The following is a 25,004-nucleotide window of genomic DNA, read 5'->3' as shown; positions in this document are numbered from 1 at the left end:
GCAAGTTTGCAGATGACACTGAACTGGGAGGAGAGGTAGATACGATGGAGGCTAGGGATAGGATACAGAGGGACCTAGATAAATTAGAGGATTGGGCCAAAAGAAATCTGATGAGGTTCAACAAGGCCAAGTGCAGAGTCCTGCACTTAGGACGGAAGCATTCCATGCACTTCTACAGACTAGGGACCGAATGGCTCGGCAGCAGTTCTGCAGAAAAGGACCTAGGGGTTACAGTGGACGAGAAGCTGGATATGAGTCAGTGTGTCCTTGTTGCCAAGAAGGCCAATGGCATTTTGGGATATATAAGTAGGGGCATTGCCAGCAGATCGAGGGACGTGATCGTTCCCCTCTATTCAACATTGGTGAGGCCTCATCTCGAGTACTGTGTCCAGTTTTGGGCCCCACGCTACAAGAAGGATGTGGAAAAATTGGAAAACGTCCAGCAGAGGGCAACAAAAATGATTAGGGGACTGGAACACGACTTATGAGGAGAGGCTGAGGGAACTGGGATTGTTTAGTCTGCGGAAGAGAAGAATGAGGGGGGATTTGATAGCTGCTTTCAACAAAGGGGGTTCCAAAGAGGATGGCTCTAGACTGTTCTCAGTGGTAGCTGATGACAGAACAAGGAGTAATGGTCTCAAGTTGGAGTGGGGGAGGTCTAGGTTGGATATTAGGAAAAACTTTTTCATTAGGAGGGTGGTGAAACACTGGAATGCATTACCTAGGGAGGTGGTGGAATCTCCTTCCTTAGATATTTTTAAGGTCAGGCTTGACAAAGCCCTGGCTGGGATGATTTAGTTGGGGATTGGTCCTGCTTTGAGCAGGGGGTTGGACTAGATGACCTCCTGAGGTCCCTTCCAACCCTGATATTCTATGATTCATGGGTCAGCTGTAGGTGCTGCTGTAATAAAAATAATGAGCAACAGCAAACATGAGGTCTCCTAGAGTGCATGTGAATATGCTCTTGTGCACCACACCCTGCACCCAGATCCTGCTGGAGTGTCATCTAAACAGGGGCAGGGTTAGGACTTAACCTTCTGTAGCAGTGACTCTTATTACATGGCATGTGGGTCCTATTCAACTTATAAGACAAACCAATTAAAGAGTCCAGACCCCTAAGTTAGTGAACACCCTCTTTGGTTTTAAGCATAATGCACGAGCCTGCTGTATAGATATATGGATTACACAAGTCCTACATGAATGGATCCGATATGGATACTGCCCCACTGCCAGAACTGCATTGGTGGCCCAATCAGCTGTGAAAATGCAGGTATGGGTCAGCAAACTGAAGACGTGGGGACTGCGTAAAATCGACTGACCTTACGTAACAGGAGCTGCTGTTCCGTGTGCAATGCTCAACTGGAAATCTACTTCAACTTCCAGTGAAGGGGAGACAGAATATAGGCTGGGTTCACTGCAGAATGAATGAGTTCTCGGCTGTATCACGTTCTCATCTGAAGAAATCAGCTTCTTTCTGGTGGATGAGTGGCACCAAGTCCTCATGAAGCAGAGCTGGGAAGGTGAGTTGATACCGTGGCAGATATGTGCTTAGACGACGTCTGTAGTTGCCTAGGTATTTTATTTGTTGGTTTTCCATTGTACTTTAAGGTGGATAAGCCCAGCACTAACTAATCCAAAAGGCAGAGTTCTTCAGGATCCTTACGAATGGGCTCTTACGCGCTCTCTGGTCGTCACTTGTTCCATGTCAAGCCACCTCAACCCTTGTCCCTCCAAGCTACAAAGTAATTCTGACCCCATTTTTGGTGAGACTTTTCATCAGTGGACATAAGGGGTGTGTGTGTGTGGGTTCAGTCTGTCATACTGGCTTAGCAATGTAGCAGTTGCAGTTAGAAGGATAAAATGGTTTGGGAGAAGACAGGCTCTGACATTTTATCCTGGTGTTCCAGATCCCGAGGATCAGTTGCTGTGTAAGCTAGGAATGCCAATAAATAGGCAAATCTCACAAGTGCCTCAGTTTGGTATTGGCAACTATGGCTGGTTACTTCCCGCTGGTGTGAATGGAACCCAACTGGCACTGGGAATATAATCCCTTCCCCCACCCCCTGTAATATATTAATACGACCCCTGTACGATGAGGGCAGAAAAGTCCAAGTTAGCACTGACCAACAGCAAGGTCAAAAGAGTCAAGCAATTCGGTTTCTTAAAACTTATTTTAATATCCACGTCTCGTCTGCTGGGTAGAGCCAGAACAGTCCGGCCTGGTTTAAGTTACAAATTCTTCAGACACTTTTTTTTTTTCTTTTTAAGTAAATGAACACATGTGGCAATAAGGTCCTGTTACTTGAAGTGAAACCCATATTAACAACAAAAAGTGTGGCAGCTAGAATTCTATCAGGGTTCTTTACTGGATACAGCAAGTAGCACCAGAAAAGGCTAACGCTGCCCTGTTCAGGTGTCACACAGCAGGAATAAATGCATCCGACACAAAACTAATCACACCCACAGAGATAGAACACACTCTATGTCCAAGAAACAACCAGACTGGGATACAAAGAACCCTTTTAGAATTCTCCCCTCTACGGATGGAGGCCAAATAACCAACTTCAGCAGACAGGATGAGATGTCAGATCTGACTTCCCTGATGGAGGCTGAACATGATGTCAAAGTGCTGCTTACTAAATAGCTTGTTTCTAAGAGAACAGCAGGAATGGAAAGGGCTAAGACTGTGGCTGAGGATTCAAAGATGTAGTTTTATTTAAAAACAAGAGTTTCAACACCACCCTAATGCAGCTGCAGATGAATGCATCAGACTGAAGCCCAAGAGTCATTAAAAAAAAAGAAAAGAAAATCAAAGCTGTAGCAGAATTCTGTACTTCGCCAGACTGCCAGTGTAATTTCAACAGACTACTTCGCATTTCAACCAACTACTCCTTGGCTGCTGAATGGGCTAACCCGGCCATTTGTGCAGGATGGCTTACAGTAAGGCAAACAAGTGGCAGTTCTCGCAAAAGCCACACTCTGGAGAACACAGATAGCTACGAGAACTCCATTCAGGCACCAAACGCCAAAGAGAACAAACGCACTATGATAGTGTGAGAAGGAATCCAGAAAGCGCTGTGCAGAGAGAGAGAGAGAGAGGGAGAGAACAATCCACAACAAACAAGGGAAGTTTTGTGCATGAGTAAGGTTACACCACACACACTTTTTACAACACCCTAAAGTTGTGGTAACACACTGCTCAGTTTCCCCCCTCCCAATACAGATCTTTTTATTGGATGCTGCATTTTTAAATATTTCTGGCTAAAAACTCTTGCCACACATGTTAGGAACATTTCAACCTGGCTGCCACATGTCCAAGCGCTGTACTTTTTTGATTTTCAGGTCTTCCTTTGGGGGAAAAGGGGCAGGATGGGGACAACAGGCTCCCATTCCACAGCTGGACACCTCTGCCCCAATTTGGAGGTCACCTCAAACAGATTACAAAAATAATCAGGAAGCCTGTTCATTTTTAGAACATGCCTCCCCTGGGTTTTTCATCTGTTTGAGGCATCGACAGAGTTAAAAATCAGTGAGTTTAAAAGAAAAATGGTAAGCAAGGGAGAAAGCGGTTTCCATAGTAAATCACCTAACTGGGGAGAGCTTATGAGTCTTCACCTTTAGGTTTTAATAAGTTTAACAACAAAATGTACAATACTGCGTGAGCCCCGAAAAGTCACGTCAGAGGGACTGAGCTTTCCTTCTGAACTCCCCTCCCATCTGTCTTGATTAGTCAACAGATACTGTACTCATAGGACTGGGGAGCATCACATGGACAGAACAATCTTTATTTTAAAAGCCCAGCACTTCAAATAAATTAAAAAGGGACAACCGTCAAGCGTGAGAGTGGTGAAGCAGCCGCAGGAAAACCCAACAAGGCTCCAAACGGCATGCCAATCTGATAGCAAGAGATTGACAGAGGCCTCTTCTCCCCCGCTTGTGTATTCTCTCTCGCCCCCCCCTCATAAGAAGGGGAATCACAAGGAAGAAGCCGTGTCAAGGAAGTGGAAAGCTGCACCATCAGTGGAGTTAACATTGCCACGTACCTGCTAATACGGGTTTCACTTTATGACCAGAAAACTTTTCTTCAGAAAAAAAAAATTGTTACTTTTTCTTTAAAAAACTGAAATTAATCAGGGGTAAAACACTAACTCTAGTGCCATGAACAGGCAGGATCAACTTTTTTCCCCTCCAAAGGGCAAAGAGTCATACCATCCCCAGCTGAACCTTGGTGCTTCTAGCTTTTTCAGGAGATGTTACCTAAACTTTATGAAAAGAAAAGAACAATGTTTAAATATCAACACTGGACTAGCCCAGTCTTTTTCCCCAAAGTCCACATTCTTCCTCTGAAGCACACAGTGCATCATGGATTCCCCAAGCCTGCGTGTTCAGAAGTTCACAGTACATGGAACCATATTTTTTCCCCCTCGCTCAGAGCAGCCATCCTCTGTGGTCATTTACTGAATAAACCTCAAGTTTCTCCTATCCGCGTGGCTTTGCCTAAGATGCTGAAGGTTTCCTTGATGAGAATTGATGTTGTCATGCTCTATGGATGGAAAAAAAAGCAAGAGAAAAAAAGCACCTGGTACAGGTTTCTTGAGACCCTTGCAGATTCCTCTATTCCAAAGCTGTTTCTGAAAGTCTGTGTCGGTTTCTCAAGCAGTTTTTGGCCTATTAGTCTCTCTCAGTTTGAAGAGCTGTTATTGGATGATCCAGAGGTTGATGCAATTGCAGCCCCAGCTGGGCTGCTCGTGGATACAGATTTGCGGATGTGAGGCAGCAAGTATGGGTCACAGGCTAGCTGCTGAACATCTATCCGGTCCTCCTTTCGGTAGGCCAGGCACCGTCTGATAAATGCCTGTGAACGCCCAAAAGGCAAACAAATGTTAGGAGACTAAAGGAGTTAGGGGGAGTTTTATTTATAATAGTTCTTGGTGAATTGTGCCAGACTGGTAACTCTGGGAACTGACATTCTTTATTAAGTGACCACATGGACAGCGACAACTCCCGCCCCCAAAATTGTGCTTCATGCCTAGCTTTGGGGAGGGAGGAACCATCTGTGGGGGTGACAGGAATTCAGTGTGGATGATGCCAATTGACCGCTTGCCTTACTATGCAAGCCCTAGAGTCAGAATTAAACACAATTTTATCATCAGTTTGGTTGGATTCTGGAGAAGGTCTGAGGTTTCCCAGGAAGATGAAGGGTGCAGAGCTTTTGTGGGTGCAGGGTTCCTTTTTGAATAATTACTTGAGTGCTGCGGGGGTTTTGCTGTAGTGTGTGTTCATAATACAAAGCTGTAGATGGCCACTTTAAATTAAACTCAAATGATGCTTTACAGTGAGAAGTCCATCTCCCGAGTGGGTGACTTCAGAGCACACAGCACCAGGATGGTTCCTTGAGTGGGAGGAAGCAAGCCTGCCTCCCACCGAAACAAGGAGTAATGGTCTCAAGTTGCAGTGGGGGAGGTTTAGGTTGGATATTAGGAAAAACTTTTTCACTAGGAGCGTGGTGAAGCACTGGAATGCGTTACCCTAGGGAGGTGGTGGAACCTCCTTCGTTTGAGGTTTTTAAGGTCAGGCTTGACGAAGTCCTAGCTGGGATGATTTAGTTGGGGATTGGTCCTGCTTTGAACAGGGGGTTGGACTAGATGGCCTCCTGAGGTCCCTTCCAACCCTGATATTCTATGATTCTATGAAACCCAAACAGTTCAGAATACACACCCACACAGAGTCCCACTTTGAACTGAGGTCTCCCATCTCCCAGTATAACATGCTAGGAGTGATCTATTTGTGTAACAAGCTTGTTCTTTTCTCTCGATATTAGCCAAGTTTCAGTCACTCCTTGGTGAACGCACATTAAAGAATTAAACAAACAGGATAATTGCTCAGTGGTGATGAGGGAAGCATAAGACTCTCTGCCGGGTACCTCTCCCTGCTACCACATTCCAAACCAGAGATCATTCCATGTGTTGACAGTGACATCAGTGTGATCACTGACGGCTGTTGTTAAATTGCAACCTGCTGACCAGTGCACCATGGACAATTTAGGCACACTGTATCCTGCGCATGTGCAAATCTCTCTCAAGCCAGGAGTCCGGTCTGACAGGGACAGACAAGTCTGCCATTTGTAAGTCTCTCTTATTCCAAAGGATCCTGAACCACTGAACAAGTTATGCAGCAATGAAATTCAGGCATCCCTGGGGTAAGAGGGCTGCTACCAGGCAGACAACAGCTGCACAATGCAGAGAATAAGGGGAATTTGGGCCAACGACACTGAGCAAATCATTCCAAAAAAATGCCTGAGGGTGTTCAGTGTCTATGGGCGAGACCTGAGATTATAAAACGACAGCAAGCTGCAAACTCAATTCATTATGGAGAGCTGACTGGCTCTTGTGGATCCAGGGAAGGCACTTATTTCAGAGTAGAGGCTCAGACCATTGTGAGATTCATGGATTAACTACTGTGTTAGGTAACCACAATGAGTTTTTTAAAAACCCCAGGCCATTCAGTGTGTCGGGTAGTGACACACACCTGCTGCAGAGAGATTTTACCTTTGCTTCTGGTGTGACTACTGGCTTTGGAGGGAACTGCACCTCAGTAGCTTTAAGGATTGTGTTCTCCTGCAGAATGTCTTGTTGTGACTGGTTGTGGCCAAACGGCTACGAAACAAGAGGGACAATTGTTAAGTTGACAGTGTGTCTTCTGAAGCCTATGACGATGCTGCTGTTTGTGGTGGGAAGTTATCTAATTCAGTATCTTTCTAGGGAAGCCGCTGAGGAGTGCCATGAAGGTACTGCAGGTCCCCCGTCTGTTTGGCTTAGCAGACTGCTCTGTCACAGTTGTTTTAAATTCAAAGGGGCTGAGTTGTGACTGTCTCCAGAGTGTGTCCCCAGTTCAGAAAACGGAGGAAACTCCATGTGCTCATAGATCTGCAGTTTCAGCCTTGATGCAAGAGGGCCATCTCCCAACAAAATTGTCAAGAGTTCCTCCAGCTTTGCCAGTGCTGCACTTGGCCTGTTGTGTCTGTGTGACTTAAGGTAGCGGCTCTCAAACTTTCCAGACTACTATACCCCTTTCAGGAGTCTGGTTTGTCTCATGTACCCCCAAGTTTCACTTCACTTAAAATCCACTTGCTGACAAAAAAAGACATAAAAAAGGAGTATCACAGCACACTATTACTGAAAAACTGCTTACATTCTCATTTTTACCATATAATTATAAAATAAATTGGAATATAAATATTGTACTTACATTTCAGTGTGTAATATATAGAGCAGTATAAACAAGTCATTGTATGAAATTTTAGTTTGTACTGATTTCGCTAGTGCTTTTATGTAGCCTGTTGTAAAGCCAGGCAAATATCTAGAGGAGTTGATGCACCTCCTGGAAGACCTCTGCGTACCCCCGGGGTAGGCGTTCCCCTGGTTGAGAACCACTGACTTAAGACACTGTACAAAAGCGGCACGTCCATCAAACTTTGCATGTGGAATGTTCAGTTACCAAAAGCTTATCAAAGCCAGTGGAATAACAGGATGTGTTCTCGTTGGTTAGGTTTTTCTGGACTACCTTAAAACATTCAGGCTCTTTATCATTAGCACAATTATTTTCTATCCCCAGTCTTCCAACTCTTCCCCTCCAAAGAATCATAAACCTCTGCATGAGGCAGTTTAGCTTCCTTCCTTACCTTTCTGCCATAAAGACACTGGTAGAAGATGACACCCACTGACCAGACGTCAACTTTATTTGAAATCTTTGGAGGTTCTTTTCCAACCACAAAACACTCAGGTGGCAAATACCTGATTGGAAGGAAGGGACAAAGGGTCATCAATAGCACATCCAGATTTGTTCAGTCACTTTGTTTCAATGGGAGAGGCAGGATGGCCCAGTGGTTAGGGCACTAGCCTGGAACTCAGGAGATCGGAGTTCAGTTCCCCACTCTGCCACAGAATTCCTGTGTGACTTTGGGAAGGTCACTTAAAGGCTTTCACTTCCCTGCAATAGGGTCCCTATTGACAAAGGCCTTGTAAGTGGACTCCTTGGATTTCAACACCTTCCCTTTTATCTCAGGCTTTTCTCCACCACTACAGACAACATCCTGGCCTCACAAACTCCCGGCGTAGCTGGCAAGGAAAGAGTTTCGTGACAGCCTGGATAGCTTGTCCAGAGAAGGGAAGTTTGCACCAGTGGAACACACTGATGTAGCCATGCCAGCACAACCCCCTAATGTAGGCACACAGTGTGAACTCTGCTGTATACCAGCAGGGTGCACCCGCAGCGGGTCTGCACCAGTGCAGCTAACATACACCCCAGTATAGAAGGGTCCTAAGAATGAATTCCTGATTCACTGACAAGTGAACCCTGAGGCTGCACCTGAACCTGCTGCATAGCGTGCTCCCATCTGAACCACTGCAACTGCCTGAGAGTTCAGTGATTTGAAACAGTTAGAAACATGTGAACAGAACTGGCTGGCCACAGGCAGGGAGACTGGCAGCTTCCCCCGCACAGGTTTGCCAATGCACCTCTCCACTCGATTACCTCTACAGAACTGGCTGCCAATCATGCCCTCCGGTGTGATGCACAAAGCACGCCCACTGGGGACCAGGCTAATCACAGACAGACCAAGCTAATCACTTTTCGCTTGTGACCTGCTTCTTTACCCCACAGCTATTTTGGTTTCAAGAGGAAGGCCGGCCCTTTGTCATGTGGTGGGATTTTACCCCTCAGCTATGCGTTTGTGCACATTAAGTCCACAAATTCCCAGCATAAGGATGGAGAAAATCCATAAATACCCCAAATCATCATCGTATTGTCCATCCTTTGTGCAAAGTCTCTGTTGCAGTGAATGCTTCCCCCTCACCAGAGCAGAGTTTAACTCCAGTCACACATGCTGAGAAAACAAAGGTTTCTTTCCCCCATTCATTTAGAATCTAGTATTTCTTGTCCTTTTAACAATAATTTCACAATGGAAACATCCAGCCAAAATACACATTTCTGAAAGTGCCATCTTAGATGCTGTGTCCTTGTTAGAGACTCAGCTTGGAGTGAATTTGAGGAGAACAAACCCATAGAACACATGAGATTATAACAGATGCCTGCAAAAAATTATGGTGACATGAACAATGTTTATGCTAACCACTGTGAATAGTGACATTGTAAATGCAACTTCTGTCTTTGCATTCAGCGGCTTTTACTGTAGGTCCAAACCTCTGAGTCAGGACTGATGCAATACCACAATGTGGTGCTAGGGCCATTGTACTGCTGGAGGTATTGTCTTTCATGTGAAATTTGAAACTGGAGTCCTGGGCATGCATAGCACTGAAAGCGCTATTGCACTTTTTATAAAGGTAAGTCTGTTACCACTAGGATGGTGATTAAATTCCAACTGGAAAATTCTTCCTGCCTTCCTAAGTCTATCTGCATTTTCAAGCGGGTATGGGATTCTTCTTCACTTCCTACCCTAAATTACATGGTAATACATGCTATTAAACAGCTGCCAAGTTCCACCCCAGAGTTGGTTGCATTTCAGCAGTAGTTGTACATGCAGTTTATAGTTGTCCTGTCAGGCCCTTTGAATAAGAGGTGCTATCTAAAGATATAAATACTAACCCATTGAAGATGAAAAGGCTGGCAGCCTAGAAACACTGTGTGCAGCTAGTTTGAGAGCATCCTTAAGGATCTCAAAGTGCTTTACAGAGCTACACTGTAGTACAATGGACACCACACAGACTGACAACAAGGAAAGTGAATTCAAAGTAAACTCCAAGTCTGGAGCATCAGGATTTTAATGGTTATTTGCAAGTTTTCTAGAACCCTCAGTTGGTATCAGCCACATAGAATACTTACCAATAAGTACCGGCCCCCTGCGATGTCAGCTCCATGCCATCAACGGAGTTGTAGCTGTCGTCATCCATGATCTTGGAAAGCCCAAAATCTGTGATCTTTATCTCTCCACATGCTGTACCATTGACTAGAAGAATGTTACCTAAAAGAAGGGAAAATAGCTTTTTAGAGACATATCTATTATGGAAAGAGGAGAGGGAAAAGCAGCACCAGAACTGCAGTGGAGTACACGGGGTATTAAATTATGGACACATTGTACAAAGGCACCATGACCTGCAAAATGCAGCCAGCTAAAGCAGCCTTTAGGCTGGAGAAGATGTTTGAGGACTCAGTGGAGTCCTCCTGAGAGGATCCCTGGCACCTAGAACACACCAAGCGCCTGCACCTATGCTCCCCATCCTCAAATGGGTCTCTGACCTCCCACCTGCCTCCCCATTTTTGGCTTTAGACCCTGGCTTTCCAATGCAATTCGTTTCTCCTTGGTGGTTCCTGGCTTGAGGGAGAGGTCAAAACAATAAGGGAGACTGGTTGAGTTGGGAGGGCAGGTAAGGGAAAGGAGAGTGGATGACAGACATGCACATATACACAGCTGTGACTCATTCCATCCAGAAGTCCTAATTTGCCCTGGCTTCTTAGCAGCCAGAAATTCTCTCCTCTATGACATAGTGCCCCCTAGCGATTTGCAGAACCATGGAAAAACAGCCAATTCTTAGGCCAGATCCATTTAAGAATCAGCTATTTCTACGGATTAAATGAAACAGCAGCACATAACTTTCCAGCAGATTAAGCTGTATAATCTGCTTCAAAGCTATTAACTTTTGAAGAAGCAGAATTACACAGTGTCTGTAGATCAGCTGGGAGAGCCCTGCAGCACGTTCAACCAGACACCAGTAAACAGTGGTTTGGGAAGCGTAAGAACAGAAACAGGGCAACAAAATATAAACTGGTGCAATTGCACCATCTACTGAATCAGTACAAGAAACCACACCGATCTAGGATACACAATGCCAGTGAACTGTCGCCAGTACAGAAAACTTTTATTGGGGTAAAAAATAGGTGTTACCCAGCATATCCAACCCCAAACAGATAAGGCAAGCAAGGAAGCTCTGCTCTCTCAGCTGCATGGTCTATCAGATGGGAACTGTCTGATGACATTTGGGGAGGACACTTCTGATTTGCTGGGCATCGGTGAGTCTGGAAGGTCAGACTTCCAAGAGCACTATCTAACCTCTATGAGGACCCATAAAAGTAACAAGTTTTGAGCAAGTTTTTCCAAGTTAGTTTTTGGTGCCATTTACTGAGCATCACAAAGCAAAGAACAAGAGTGAGAAATGTGCCGGCCATTACTGGGCATCTATATGAAGGAAGATGAGGCACAGGAAAGCAAAGGACAACCAGGTCACAGAAACCAAGTCCTGACACATGATGGCACAAGGGCTTGTCCAGAACAGGAAGGCTCCTTTCTGGAATTTTACTCCCTCTTAATGCTGCAACTCCAGGAGCCAATACCCATTTACAGAGCAAAACCAAGCATTTCAGTCCCTTCTATGCTGCAAGCTAAGCACCCAGGTTTTGGAATGGGTACCAACAGACCTGGTCCAGTCCCTGGCTTTGGCCAATTGGAACTGTTCCTTAGTGGTCTGGAGAGGTTGCTAACAAGAGGTAAGAGGGTAAACACATGCCATTCTGCTTCATAACATACCTGGTTTAAGGTCATAGTGTATGATGGGCGGTTTGATTTCATTTAAGTATTTTAAAGCATTCACAATCTGCATGATAATGGATCGTGCCTCTTTTTCGGACATTAACTTGTGCTGTTTCAGGTAGAAGTCCAGATCATTTCCCTCACAGTATTCTAACACTGTACAAAAGCTGAAGGCAAGAGAACACCAAAATTAAGTTCCCTGAGAGAAATGGTAATATTTTGTATTTACTCTTCCGTGTAAATCTCCTCAACTAGGTCATTCCCCATCAAACTTGTACATATTTAGATGCCTCCATCACAGACATACAGGAAACAGGTTTGGATCTACGTACAGCCAAATCTGAAATCTACTTTTATCAGAGCAAAACTGATTTTCTAGGCAAAGCAACATGAATGAATTAAAAATAGCTAGTCTTCTTGTACATGTGTTTTCATTATGGACGTCCCCTGTAGCCCCTCACTTGGGCATAGGATTGTGCTAGAACTAAGATCTGCTGAATAATGGGTGTAAGAACACAGGAACAAATGCCATAACAGATCAGACTAATGGTGTGTCTAGGCTACAGGATACAGCACTAAACCTTCAGAGAAGGTGTAATAAACCCCATAATTGACAACTACATAACCGTCTGCCCATAGGGCCACACAAGCCCTAACTGATAGGCCTTAACATGGTCAGTTAGCACGTGACAAACTGGGGCGTACATCTACTGCATTCCCTGCTGCAGCGCACTAAAAGTTCGTTAATGTCTTTTGCATACTACTGTTTCAGAGAACAGTAGGCAAAGTGCACCAAAAAACTTATGTGCAGCACCAGGGTCCACATGGACAATTCGAGCACAGCAGGCTGGAGTGCTGCAGCTTTGCACCCAAGCTTGCCAACCACTGTGTAGCCGTACAGACACACCCTTCATGGCTGCCTTATTCCGTGAAGCATGAGGTCCCTTATACATTTTTATCCCCTATTATGCAATTGTGGGTGTTCATTATCCATATAAATGGATAATCCTTTTCTGACTTCTAAGCTAATGTCCAAATGATACTCAGTGGTGACAAGAGCCACTGTGTAAAGTACTGATCCACCCTGACTGCAGGATCACGAAGCTTTGCTGGAAGGCTTTTGACTAAACGCTTTGTGGGGAACTTGGCAAATACAGTGCAAAGACACATCAACACATCACTTACGAGTCAGTATCCAGCGAGAAGTAGTCATAGAGTTTAACTATTCGAGGATGATCCAGTTCTTTGTGAATTCTGTACTCTCTACATGCATGTCTGAAAGGCAAGACTCTGGGCATTAGCAACAGAGATTTTACTTTGGGTTCTCCATTAAGCGCTTTAGATATAATGATCTTGGCACAGCTCTCAGTGTTCCACATTCAAATGGACGCTTATTCATACAATTCAGAAAGTATTAAACATTCTAGGAAACCAGGGTGTACAGTTTTTTGAAAGCACACTCCCCACGTGTGTCTCTGGGGAGCTGGGAATGAGCTTAGGACTTTTGTTCTCAGCATGAGTGAGGCCAAGTCATTATAGAGAGATATCCCCTTATTAAGGGGAAAGAAAACTTACAGCACCACTGTTGGTCCAGACCCTAACCATGCACTTATTTTGCAAGCATCCACTCAATTTTCTTGCTCATTTCAGACATTTGAGGTGATGCTAACAAGGTGGGAGGAAGTGGCTTCACTTTTGCAGCAAACAGTGAGGAAGGAGAGGAGAATTCATAGTTTCACAGATCCTAAGGCCAGAAGGGATCACTGTGATCATCTAGTCTGACCTCCTGCGTAACAGATCAAAAAACTTCCCCAACATAATTCCTAGAGCAAATCTCTGAGAAAAATATCCAATGTTGGTTTAAAAATGGTCAGCGAGTAAGAAACCACCACCTCCCTTGGTAAATTTTTCCAATGGTTAATTATTCTCACTTTTAAAAATTTACACCTTATTTCCAGCCTGAATTTGTCTAGCTTCAACTTCCAGCAATTGGATCATGTTATACTTTCCTCTGCTAGACTGAAGAGTCCATTATTAAATATTTGTTCCTTAGGTAGATACTTACAGACTAATCAAGTCACCCCTTAACCTTCTCTTTGTTAAGCTAAATAACATTGGGCTCCTTGTGTCTATCACTATAAGGGATGTTTTCTAATCTTTTAATCATTCTCGTGGCTCTTCTCTGAACCCCCTCCAATTTATCAACATCCTTCTGGAATTATGGACACCAGACCTGGACAGAGTTTTCTGCAGTGGTTGCCCAGTGCCAAATATAGAAGTATAACCACCTCTCTATTCCTACTTAAGATTCCCGTTTGTGCATCCCACAATCGTATTAGTGCTTTTGGCCCCAGCATCACGTTGGGAGCTCATGGTCAGTTGATTATCCACCAGCATCCCCAAATCTTTTTCAGAATCACTTCTTCCCAGGATAGAGTCCCCCATCCTGAAAGTATGGCCTACATTCTTTGTTCCTGGATGTACACCTTTACATTTAGCTGAATTAAAATACACATTCTAGTCAAGGAGGACTGGTGGCACCTTAGAGACTAACAAATTTACTTGAGCTGCAGCTCACAAAAGCTTATGCTCAAATAAATTCGTTAGTCTCTAAGGTGCCACAAGTCCTCCTTTTCTTTGCGGATACAGACTAACATGGCTGCTACTCTGAAACATGTTCTAGTCAGTATCAATAGATAGGAACCAATTCTCAGGCCAAAAAAGGGGGAAAACACAGCAATGCATTGTTCTGCTATCTGGTGTTTCGGCTTTACAGCACCACTTACTTGTGATAATTCTCTTTCTTCTCATCTCTCCAGTTTTTATTTAACTGGTGAATTTTCACAGCTACGTATCTCTGTTCTGTTAAATCAAATGCCTACAAAGAAAGTATCAGTAGAGTTGAAATTCCAAATTAATATTGCAAATGTGAACAAGAGATTCCATACTAGTGTCCCAAAGCAAAGAATAGATGGCAATATGCTGTAGATCGTTATCAACTATGCTATCAACTACTCTGAATACAACTTAAGAGTCTGTCCTTTAATTTACCTGCCAATAAGGGAGTCAATTAGTGTAAGACAATTGGTGATTTTGGAACACTAGTCCGTCCACTAGGATCTAGACTGAGTGCACTAATCATTTCACACAAGCCAAACAGCCATGAGATAGTAACAACCTATATTTGATTTGAACTGGCAAGGAAGGCTCTCTGCCATGACGCCTTGAGCCACCAAAGTCACTTGTACTTAATTTTAAAAAATGCATATGACATATATTAGTTTAATACACATTGCTAGATGTTACATCTCCAGGTAGAAGAAGTTTCAACCTATTTGTGGTTGGAGAGCCAAATAGTTCAGCTACATGGCTCATGCTGAAATTTTTCACCCCTTTGGATCTTAAAGTGCAACCCAGCACACACAAATGTTGGAATTGTGCTGCGGGATCCATGCAGTGTTCCGCCTAATCCAGGATCCTGTCTTTGACAGTGGCTGGCACCAGACGCTTTGGAGCGCAGCGTAAGACATCCTATTGTATGCAGGTGTGGGATAATCGTGTCCCAACCCAATCTTGTTCTAACCCCTAATGTTAGAGATTACCCTAAATCCTGAAACATGAGGTTCAATATCCCTTTTCAAACTTAATATGATGGCTCTAGATAGTCTAGTTATCCATATAAGTGTCCAATACTTGAACGTATACAGTTATATTTTAATGAATTTGATTCTTATATTAGTCTATGAACTACAGAGCACATATGGGTTGCTTGGGGAAACAGATGCTTTCAATTTATTTAAAATTAATCTCTTAATCACTCCAATTAGCAGCATGGCCTAGCCTAAACATCATAGGTCTTGATCTTGCAAAACAACATCATGTAAATAATCCTTATCCATGTGGTTAAGGATTGTTTGTTCAGCACGTCAATGGCGGGATACAAAACACTTCCAGGGATATATGGCACAGCCTTCATTTGTTAAGTCTAGGACGTTATTTTCCTTTCATTTACAATAATGTGTCAGATTTAAAGCAATGTAGCCATTTCAAATCTACCTTTTTAAAGCAGATTTCTAACACCTGTTTAAGTCTCAAGAGGTATTTCATGTCATTCTCCTGGTCATACCAGTGTGACATTCTCCAACAAATGCACGTTTCAATAAAATCTTGCGGAGAACAGAAACTAAATATCAGGTCTGCTGTCTAAATCAAAGCCAGATGCGACATGTATTTCTACATTCCTTCCCCCACAACCACATACACTCTCCATTTGAGAGAACAAATGTCAGATTTTGCTTACTATTTCTGTGCAGACTCAAAATACAATATAACAGACTAATTCTTCCAACTTACCTTATATACCTCACTGAAGCCTCCTCTACCCAAAAGATGTAGCAAAAGGTATCTGTCATTTAGCGTTGGATGGTCTTTAAATCTGGAGAGGACAATTTAACATTGACAATGGTAATGCCACCTACTAATAAGAAGTCACAGCTATTACACAGCTCAGAGAGGACACTTCAAATTAAGACTCAAAAAGGTGGTTAAGTTATATATGTCCAATTTTCAAATGATTGGATAGTCATTTACCACTGACACTGCAAAAGCTTCCCAAGTCATTTGTAAAGTACTAAATCCTACATATTTGACACACAAATGCTTTTAAGTCAGCACAGCACTGTATATCTCAGTGGGTGGCAGGATATTAAAAGCAGAATTAAGCATGGTGCATTCCCATTACCAGACAAATGTATCCTAAGAGAATTTAGCTTTCCTTGAGAAGTTACCATTTGATGCCTATTCTCTCCCCCACATGCCTCCCAGTGCTTACTGTGAATTATCTTCATTGTGTATCCTTTTCAATTCCCTGATATGTAGATTTCTAACCCTCTCTAGTCGTTCCAACTCTGCCTGGATCTCTGCTTCTTCCTGTATGAAAAAAGATGACAAAGTTCAAGACATTATTGGGTAGCTAGTTTCACCTGATTTATGGACACAATAACTGGAATTTAATAGTACATAACTGGTTTGGTAAAATGAAAACAATGATTACAGTCAACTTCAAGATAGCAAGTGGCGGGGGGGGGAGAGGGGAGGAGAACTATTGGGATGTTTTGCTTGTGACTATGCTTCGGAACTACAGGTGGGAGTTGATAAAAGTTCTTCACCTTTCCCCCAGCCAATATGTGAATTATGTTTTCCTCAGTTCCAGCAGTTAGGAACACACTGATTAAATGATACACTTTCAGTGCAAACAAAAAGGGTATCCTAGAATTGTGTAGGAAGATTGAACAGCAGGTAATTCTGAAATGTTGAAGTGTGTCATGTGGAGTCTAACAAGTATCACTGATGATTAAAACAGCCAAGACCCTCCTAAAAGTTACACAGATTCTGGAACAGAGCTGTAGCTTTATATCTTAAGCAGCATCTTGATATCTTTTCAGATTTATAAAAAGCCCAGTGGTTTCCAGAAAAGCCACAGAAAACAAAAATGTCTCCAGGAAGTGGGAGGATGTGGGCTACCCAGAGATTTGGCTTTCTGTGCTGCACGTAGTTTTAACTTCACCCCTGAAAGGAAGGAAGATTCTAAGTAGTTGATTCTGCCCTTTTACACAGAAGGTTGAATCAGGATATATAAGCTTTTATTGACAGCATCCACCAGGTTTCAAATTATACATGGATTATCACATTAGACTCCACTCCTTTTCAACTTGTATTCTATTTTCACTGATTAAAAATGAGCCAGTTCCCAAAAGTGGAGGAGGGTAAGCACAGCCTCAGACAATGAGACAATCCTAGAGCATTACTTCATTTTCTGTAAAGGTCACGTTCTAAATGGATTCTTCTGTTCTGGGCTACATGTTACACTGACAATAAGTGGACCTGTGATTCCTCCACTGGTAGTAAAAATGGAGGAAGCTGCAGGATAAATATGGCTTGAGCATTCTTACCTCCTGGAGTTTCCTCCACACCCCCATAGGGGGGCACGCCCCACACTTTGGGGACCTCAGGCCTAGAGGGAGGCAGCAATATATGTGCCCAGAGGCAGGAACACAGGCGCCTGGGAACTTTTACCCTGAAAACGTAGGTGCTGAGTCAGTTGAGAAGCTTACAGGGTTCAGCAAGAGTTTTGTGCTTCGCAGTGGAGGCAAAACTGGGACTTAGGTGCCTGTCTCCTTTTCTGCATTCAGGCCAATAGCTCTTACACAAAGATAGCTACCACTACTGTTCATATGTAGCTGGCCCAATGCTTCTTAGAGCTTTGCTGTAAAGAGTTCTTTACCTTTTTAAGATGACCTAGTCGGAGTTTGAAGATTTCCTCCTGTTCATGATATTCAGCTAATGTTAACCTGCATACATAAGAGAACAGTGTCACAGACATATCCAACACATTTGTAAGCACAGTATCTGTTACAGTTTCAAGTAGCCAGGCTGGTCTAAACAGGACATAAGCTTCAATGCAGCCAATTTACCATGGCACTGGTAAGTAAAGTTCCATTCTAGTGCAATTCCTGTCCAGCGGATGGACTATTTTCAGTGTACCATGCCAAATACACACTTATTTAATAATCTGCTCACTTATAGGAAGGAGCATCGCATGCTGTATCCTTCAGCAACTGACAGACTGTTTGAAATTTGTATATCACATTCTTCAGTCTCTCTCATACTGAAGATAGTGCTCAAGTCTTGACACGCTGTAACAGAGCACTGCACATGTCTGAAGTCTATTTCATGGTACATATTTAATTTATTAAGGTTTACTCCTAACAAAGAAAACCAAGAGGAGATGTTGTAAATATTGAACATTGCGTCAGAAACCTTCACTTTTTGAATGTTCTGATTTGTTTTATTTCTGAAATTTAACCGTGTTTAAAATAAATAAAAATGCAAAAGAAAACCTATTCAATCAGATCTCATTACAAATCTACAGAGAACTACCCCTGGGATGCTATATTACACGAATTTCAATCTCTTCAGAATTTGTTCAGGATCCAACTGACTGTTGTGTAGAAAGCACACTACTACTTGCAGCTGTCAATGTTATACCCACAAGATTTATATGGGGAGCGAGGTGGACAGGAATACACAGCTTTAATTGTCTACTCTCTTGTTCCCCCTGACAGAGGCCTCAACTCCCTCCCAACTTCTAGCCACCTCCTCAGCTCCACAATGTTATGCTTCTCACTTCCCTAGAAACTCAGCACCACACCGAGTGTTATAAGGCAGCTCCACTCTCTGAGCTTCATGCTGCTACACAGACATCTCTGTGCAGAACAGCTCTGGGATCTATGCCATACCCTGCCCATCTCTAGCTTCTTCTGTTCCTGTACACCTCCTGGCATGCAGGAGACAGCCTGACATAGCAGTGGGACAGGCCAGGCAATTGCAGGAGGGTGTATAGCAGCCTAGAAGGACCTTATAAATCTCAACCTGCCCTCCTCCACAAACATTTCCTAAAACAATGGCTAGCCCTTAAAACGTAAGAGCCAGGATTACTCAATTTCCCAATTAATATACCTGCTCCTTGAATGGGTGCCCCTTAGTGGTAGCTATAATTCAGCTACAGTTGAACAGTGAGTATAATTGGAATTTGCCTGCTTTACCATTGTACAAGAAAGCATTTAGTCCAATATTCAGGATGCAGGTTCTCCTTGTAAATCCACTTTACTGCGAAAGATCACTACATTCCAAATTAACATACTGTACTAAAAAAAATACAACCAATACCATCAATGTTTACAGAGGGACTCAGAACAAAAAGTTGTGTGGCATATTGGTAGTTCTTCCTTGGAGAACAGATTACAACACAAGCTCTCAAGAAACAAAATGACCTACATTTAAATCAGATCCAGTTAATCCAGATTGTTCTGTAATCTCAAATTTACTTTGCTTTAAAGAAGCCTTCACAGACTGAACACTGTTTTCAGCAAGCTTTGACAACTGGTTGCTATTGCAGGATTTGGGGTACCTGAACAATTGAATAAACCAAATGTGGGCTGTGTGTAAGAGACAGATAGACAGGGTTAAACAGTGACAATCTACCCATTTCAGACAAGCGATAGAATGACTATCACTGGCCTAGTATTTCCAGAAATAGCTACATGCTAGCTTCTAATATTTTAAAAAAGCCAAGGTGGCTGGAAAATAAACACTGTCCTATTTAATATAAACACACTTGAAATACACTACTTCCATTATAGCTGTGGGCTCTGTGACAGCCTGAGCTACGCTACTAAACACACTGGACCACAAAACCCCCTACAAATTCAGCTTCCTGCCCTAAATTACAGTCTTGTCCATGTTTACATTATAGATGCTTATTTTTAGGAGGTGACTGAATTTCATAACTACTCTTGGGTAAATCATGGCTCAATGCTCCTATCACAGGAACACCCTTCCTCCCTTTTAAGGCACCCTAAACAAGATGACACATCTGTGCTCAAAACCCCCAGACTGAGTTCTAAAGAGGGTAGGATTTTTAAAAGGACCCCAAAAGACTTAGCACCCAACTCCCACTGAATTTGAATGGCATTTACAATTCACTAGGCTGGCAATTTTTAAAACACTGCAAATGGCTATTTTTTAAGAAGAGGAATTTGGGAAACACTCAAAGATTATTACTGGCGATTGAAGGAAAACCCCATTTTTTCCCCATAGGTTCCAAAGCCAGAAGGGATCATTGAGACCATTTGGTCTGACCTCCTGTATCACACAAGCCAGAGAACCTTCCCAAAGTAATTCCTAGAGCAGATCTTTTAGAAAAACATCCCATCACAATTTAAAAGTTGCCAGTGATAGAGAATCCACCATGACCCTTGAAATGGTTTGTAGGTAAAACCCCAGACTTTCAGCCTGCAGAACTGTCTACACTGTCAGCCAGAAATTGCATTTCTGGGGCAGCCCAAGGTAATACAATGAGGTTAATAAATCCTAGTTTTTGCAGTAAGTTATTTTTGTAAGGTATTTTGAAGTTGAAAAGCATGCAAAGGGAATTTTACAAGATTGACAAAGTTACTTTAAGAGGAGATGATGTGCACAACCCTCTTTCAAAACAATACTATTTCAAGGGTGGAGAAATTTAAATAACAAATTAAAAGAATCACCTACAAGTAAATAGTTTGAGTTTGATAGTATCAAAATATGACACACTTATTGTGTAGGGCAAAAGTGCCCCCCCCCAGCCTAAATACAACCAGGGGTGCCTAAAATGAGGCTTGTGTAGCCTCCCACATCCTCCACCTATCAGACTGGGGGGTGCGGGGGAGCTTGGGGCTTTGCCCTCCAGCAGGATGGTGGGGCTAGGGGCTTCTGCCCGGGGGGGGGGACGGGGTGAGACAGGGTGTCTAGGAGTTGCAGCCAGCACAAGGCACCTGATGGGGCTCAGGGCTTCAGCCCCACTCTTGCTGAAGCCCCAAGCCCTGGCAGGCGCCTCCTGTGGGACTGAAGCCCCTAGCTCCACCACCCTGCCACAGGGCAGAGGCCCCGAGCCCTGGCAGGTGCACCCAGCTCTCGAACTTCTGAAGATTATCGCATGTAGCTTGGAGGGTCAGGAAGTTTGGCCACTGCTGACATATACTCATAATATACTTAGTTAGCAGGCAACTGCTTTTAAAAATCAAACACACATTCATACTATGTTGACGTACACTGACGAAACAAGAACATTCAAAATTCTGACTGCCCCACTCTAGCAAAGTTTATCAGAACAGTGGGGGAAGCCTGCGTATCTCTTACATACTGCAATGCTGAGACCTAAGGGGAAAGGTTAGTGGAATATCAACTTCAGCCCTGAACTGCCTTGGACTCCATACACTGCAGTGAGAGCTTCAATGTTGGTTAATATCAGGGATTGTTTCCATTAGAACCAAAGGGTACAACATAACGAATTAATAAAAACTGAGCTTACCCTGATTATACCAATTGCTCCAGCTCATTTAGAAAGCAAAGTTTTCATAGGCTAACAAACTCCACCCTGACCACATGCGCCTGGTGCCAGCCAACTTTACAAGATGTCTCCAGCAACTGTGCTAACCACTAAAAAGCCACCCTAAACTCGAAGAATATCGGTGCTATTCATGAGGCATGACAAACAGCAGACCCATCTGGACATACATAACTTGACTACATTAAAGGCAGGTCTACACTACAGCAGGGATAGACACTTTGAGATCAATCCACCAGCGGTCGGTTTAGTGGGTCTAGTAAAGACCCGCCAAATCGACTGTAGAGCACTCTCCAGTTGACCCCTGTACTCTACCTCCAACAAGAAGAGTAAGGTAAGTCGACGGGAGATTTTTTTCCCCGTCAACCCCCCGCGGTGTAGACCCCATGGTAACTCAACCTAAGGTATGTAGCTGGACTTGCGTAGCGTAGGTTGACTTATCGCAGTAGTGTAGACCTAGCCTAAGATTCTGCATCTGGCACAAAAACCACTTGATTAAAAGTCTTGCCCCTCCCAAACATCAGGCCTGGTCTTACTAGCCATACATTCTAAGTGGCAAATCTTCTAGAGGAAGTGGGAAAGAGCCATAAACATTCTCTTGTGCCCTCAAGTTTATAGTTGCAAGCTGTGAAAAGTCTTTATTCTTCCTAAGATTTAAAAAAAAAAAAATCACATATAGACATTCAGTCTGCACCTCCAGACTCAGTGAGTGTGCTGATACATACTGGTGTTACCATAAAGGAGTATATAGCAACTGACATGTGTGACATAAGCCACAGTTAATGGTTTTGGATTCATCTTTGCTATGAAGCCCACTATTTGCCTAAAGCACAGGTAACACGTTCCACTACAGTTCAACCAGACTCCACACATCAACCATGAAAGAGGAAGCACCATTCCCGTTAATGAGGAGACTTCTCTCCATGGCTCGTTTAGTTCTTTGACATCTTTATCATGAGTGCCAAAAGGCAGTGGCAGCTTTTGTTAGACAGGCACACTCTGAAATAGAAACTGAAAAGGGCCCTGGGCTCTCATCAGCTCCACTAAGTCATGCAATCCCCACAAAGCAATTTTAGCAAAATGAAATATAGAAAGCCATTCAAAATTATGATCCTGGTTTACTGAATTTATGGAAGATTACATGGGACTCGAGTGTGGAATGGACCTTTCTAGGAACCAAGGATAAGGACTGAATGAGTAAAGAGAGGAAAGGAATGAAAGGAGCACAAAATGAAAGGAAATCTGAAGGGAAGAGGGGAGATAGAAACATGGCAGGAATGAAGAGATGTCTGGGAGTAGTGGCAGGGAGAGGGAACAGATGGCTCGGAAGCTTGGGTTATAGGGGATGGAGCCTTTCACCATCAGGTCAGAAGTTTGTTTGCTGCCTTGGTTATTGGTAGCCAAGTGCTTCATGGAAGCCCCAGATAATCAACTGAACTGAGTGCTTGTCTACCCAAATGTACAGACTGTGGCAATCTGGGGTGTGAATCTACCCCACACTAGCCTACTCCAAACTGTCCATGTGGACCCTGCTGACATGCATTAACAGTTAATACACTTTAACTAGTTCTGTTTCAAGAAGGACTAGATCACAGCACACGAAGTAACTGTTAATGCACGTCAGCAGGGTGCACACAGACAGTTAGCTTGTGGAGGGCTAGTGAATGGTGGCTTCACACCCCAGCTTGCCGCATACTATAGGTTGGTGTAGATAAGCCATTAGTCTACTTCCTAGTAGGTAGGTTTCCTGATCACAAGAGAACCAACACACTTGGTAACTGATCACCTTGGTAGTGTCAATAGAAGAGACAAGGAGGAAATGGGCTTGGAGACTGAACTCCACCCCTCGCATCCTCAGAGATAATCCTGGCTTGGAAGAAGGACCAACACCTACCGGGGAGGCAACAAAGCTTGGACTCACCACTATCTGTGCTAAATTGTTCTGGAGAAAAATGGCTTTAGTCCCCAGCAGGGTCAAGATGGCATGTTTGAGAGCAATAAATTCACTGAAAATAACATATTGTGCACAAGAGAAAAGAGGAGAGAGCATGATCTTTCGCCTCCCCGCCAGTGGAATTAGCTGATGTTGGCAAGTGCTTTGGAGATAGAAAGGACTGCTTTAAGTATTATATTATGTGGAGAATCTTTCCCCAATACATCTGATTTATTTTGAAATCCTCCAAAGAAAGCCCAACGGGATAAATACTGCTAACCCATACACCATTTCTTTATTGGGAGGTGTGAAATGCACAGTTGTGGTGGAATCTGGAGAGATTATTTGATAAATCTGATTGGAAAATTTCAGCAGAGAACAAAAAATTTGCACCATTTATTCTCTCAAGTCTGAGGCTAGATACAGATGCAGCTGCAAGGCTTAAAAAAATACTGCTTGCACATGAAAAAAAGAAATTCTACTCTCCCAACTTACTATGAGCAACATTGATCCCTATTTCACTCCAATGGAAAATATTTAGGGCTGCAGCCACAAGTTCTGGAATGCTAGATTTATTCTACAATATTTTTTTTTTTTTTTTTTACAAGGAATGTCTATGAGATAAACATTAAAGCTTAGAAGTGAATGCAGTATTCCATTTCCCAGAAGATAGCTATATCCTATAAAAACACTGCTGCTCTGGAATGCCCCAATACAAAGCCATGTAACGTACGTTTCATTTTCTGCTCCATTGGTCTTGTTCTTGCGCTGTTTCTGCTCGTTGCTTGCGGGAGGGGTCTGTCCCATGGCAGGTGGCTTCCGTTTTGCTAACATCTTTCGTTGTCTTTCTATCTCCTCTCGCTGGGAATTTATCCTCTCCTGTTGCCTTGGGGAGAGGGAGTGGGGTGGGGCGAGAAAGGGGCAGAGAGACTATAAAAATACAAGTAATGGAAACAGATGACTAATTACATGTACATAGCTGTTAGTATCCCCCCCCAGATTAGCAAAATGATTTTCAAAATCACTTCTCCTAAGATGAGTAAATCAAGTGTTTTAACACAAGGTATGGAAAGACATGCCAACTGTGGGAGGGAGGTGTCAAATCCTTCAACTTGATAAAGGTTAGTCAATTTATAGAGCGAGGGAGTCTTCATTTGCTGAAATATGAGAAACCCTCCAACGGATTAAATCCTGTGCCCAAATCATAATAAGCATGCAAGTGATGATCTCTCTACTAGTGAGGAGTTGAGATCATCTTAAAGAAAACCCAGGAATGAACCATGATTTATAGGTAGCCATGACAGGAGGTTGGCTTTGTCAGCTACCCCACTCACTTTTCATAGGTCCCTAAAAGGATCTATTCTAGATCACTGCCTTCCCTGCAAAGTGAGCCCTCTACTGCACGGTTATGGTCAAATGATCCCCAGCTTTTAAAGGCAACTTCTTAAAGCAATTCAAACCTTTTTCAGTTCCACCAATGATGGACCTTTTTCTTGCAGAAGAAATCTATCATTAAAACTGCCTGTCATTTTAATTTAAAAAACAGGGTAAAATTTTGAAAAGCACCAAAATTACTTAGGAGACTA

General features: G+C 43.2%; 1 protein-coding gene across 6 annotated transcripts in view; it reads right to left on the bottom strand.

The window, feature by feature from the left end:
• Positions 1–2,152: 2,152 nt before the first annotated feature.
• TLK2 (tousled like kinase 2) overlaps positions 2,153–25,004 on the bottom strand; it is a 52,650-nt gene continuing 29,798 nt past the window's right edge. For all 6 annotated transcript variants that reach the window (XM_037886860.2, XM_037886862.2, XM_037886861.2 and 3 more), the window contains 11 exons: positions 24,152–24,304; positions 17,826–17,892; positions 16,374–16,471; positions 15,896–15,977; positions 14,329–14,420; positions 12,728–12,817; positions 11,540–11,709; positions 9,841–9,979; positions 7,682–7,793; positions 6,549–6,656; positions 2,153–4,855 (listed from right to left, as the gene is read on the bottom strand). In XM_037886860.2, the coding sequence (XP_037742788.1) occupies positions 4,682–4,855; positions 6,549–6,656; positions 7,682–7,793; positions 9,841–9,979; positions 11,540–11,709; positions 12,728–12,817; positions 14,329–14,420; positions 15,896–15,977; positions 16,374–16,471; positions 17,826–17,892; positions 24,152–24,304 (1,285 nt within the window). In that variant the 3' untranslated portion in view covers positions 2,153–4,681. The remainder of the gene's footprint in view (positions 4,856–6,548; positions 6,657–7,681; positions 7,794–9,840; positions 9,980–11,539; positions 11,710–12,727; positions 12,818–14,328; positions 14,421–15,895; positions 15,978–16,373; positions 16,472–17,825; positions 17,893–24,151; positions 24,305–25,004) is intronic.

The sequence above is a fragment of the Chelonia mydas genome, chromosome 27 (assembly GCF_015237465.2).
Source record: "Chelonia mydas isolate rCheMyd1 chromosome 27, rCheMyd1.pri.v2, whole genome shotgun sequence".
Classification (NCBI taxonomy): domain Eukaryota; kingdom Metazoa; phylum Chordata; order Testudines; family Cheloniidae; genus Chelonia; species Chelonia mydas.
The sequence above is the reverse complement of the archived record's forward strand: the minus strand, read 5'-3'. Positions and strand labels throughout refer to the sequence as shown.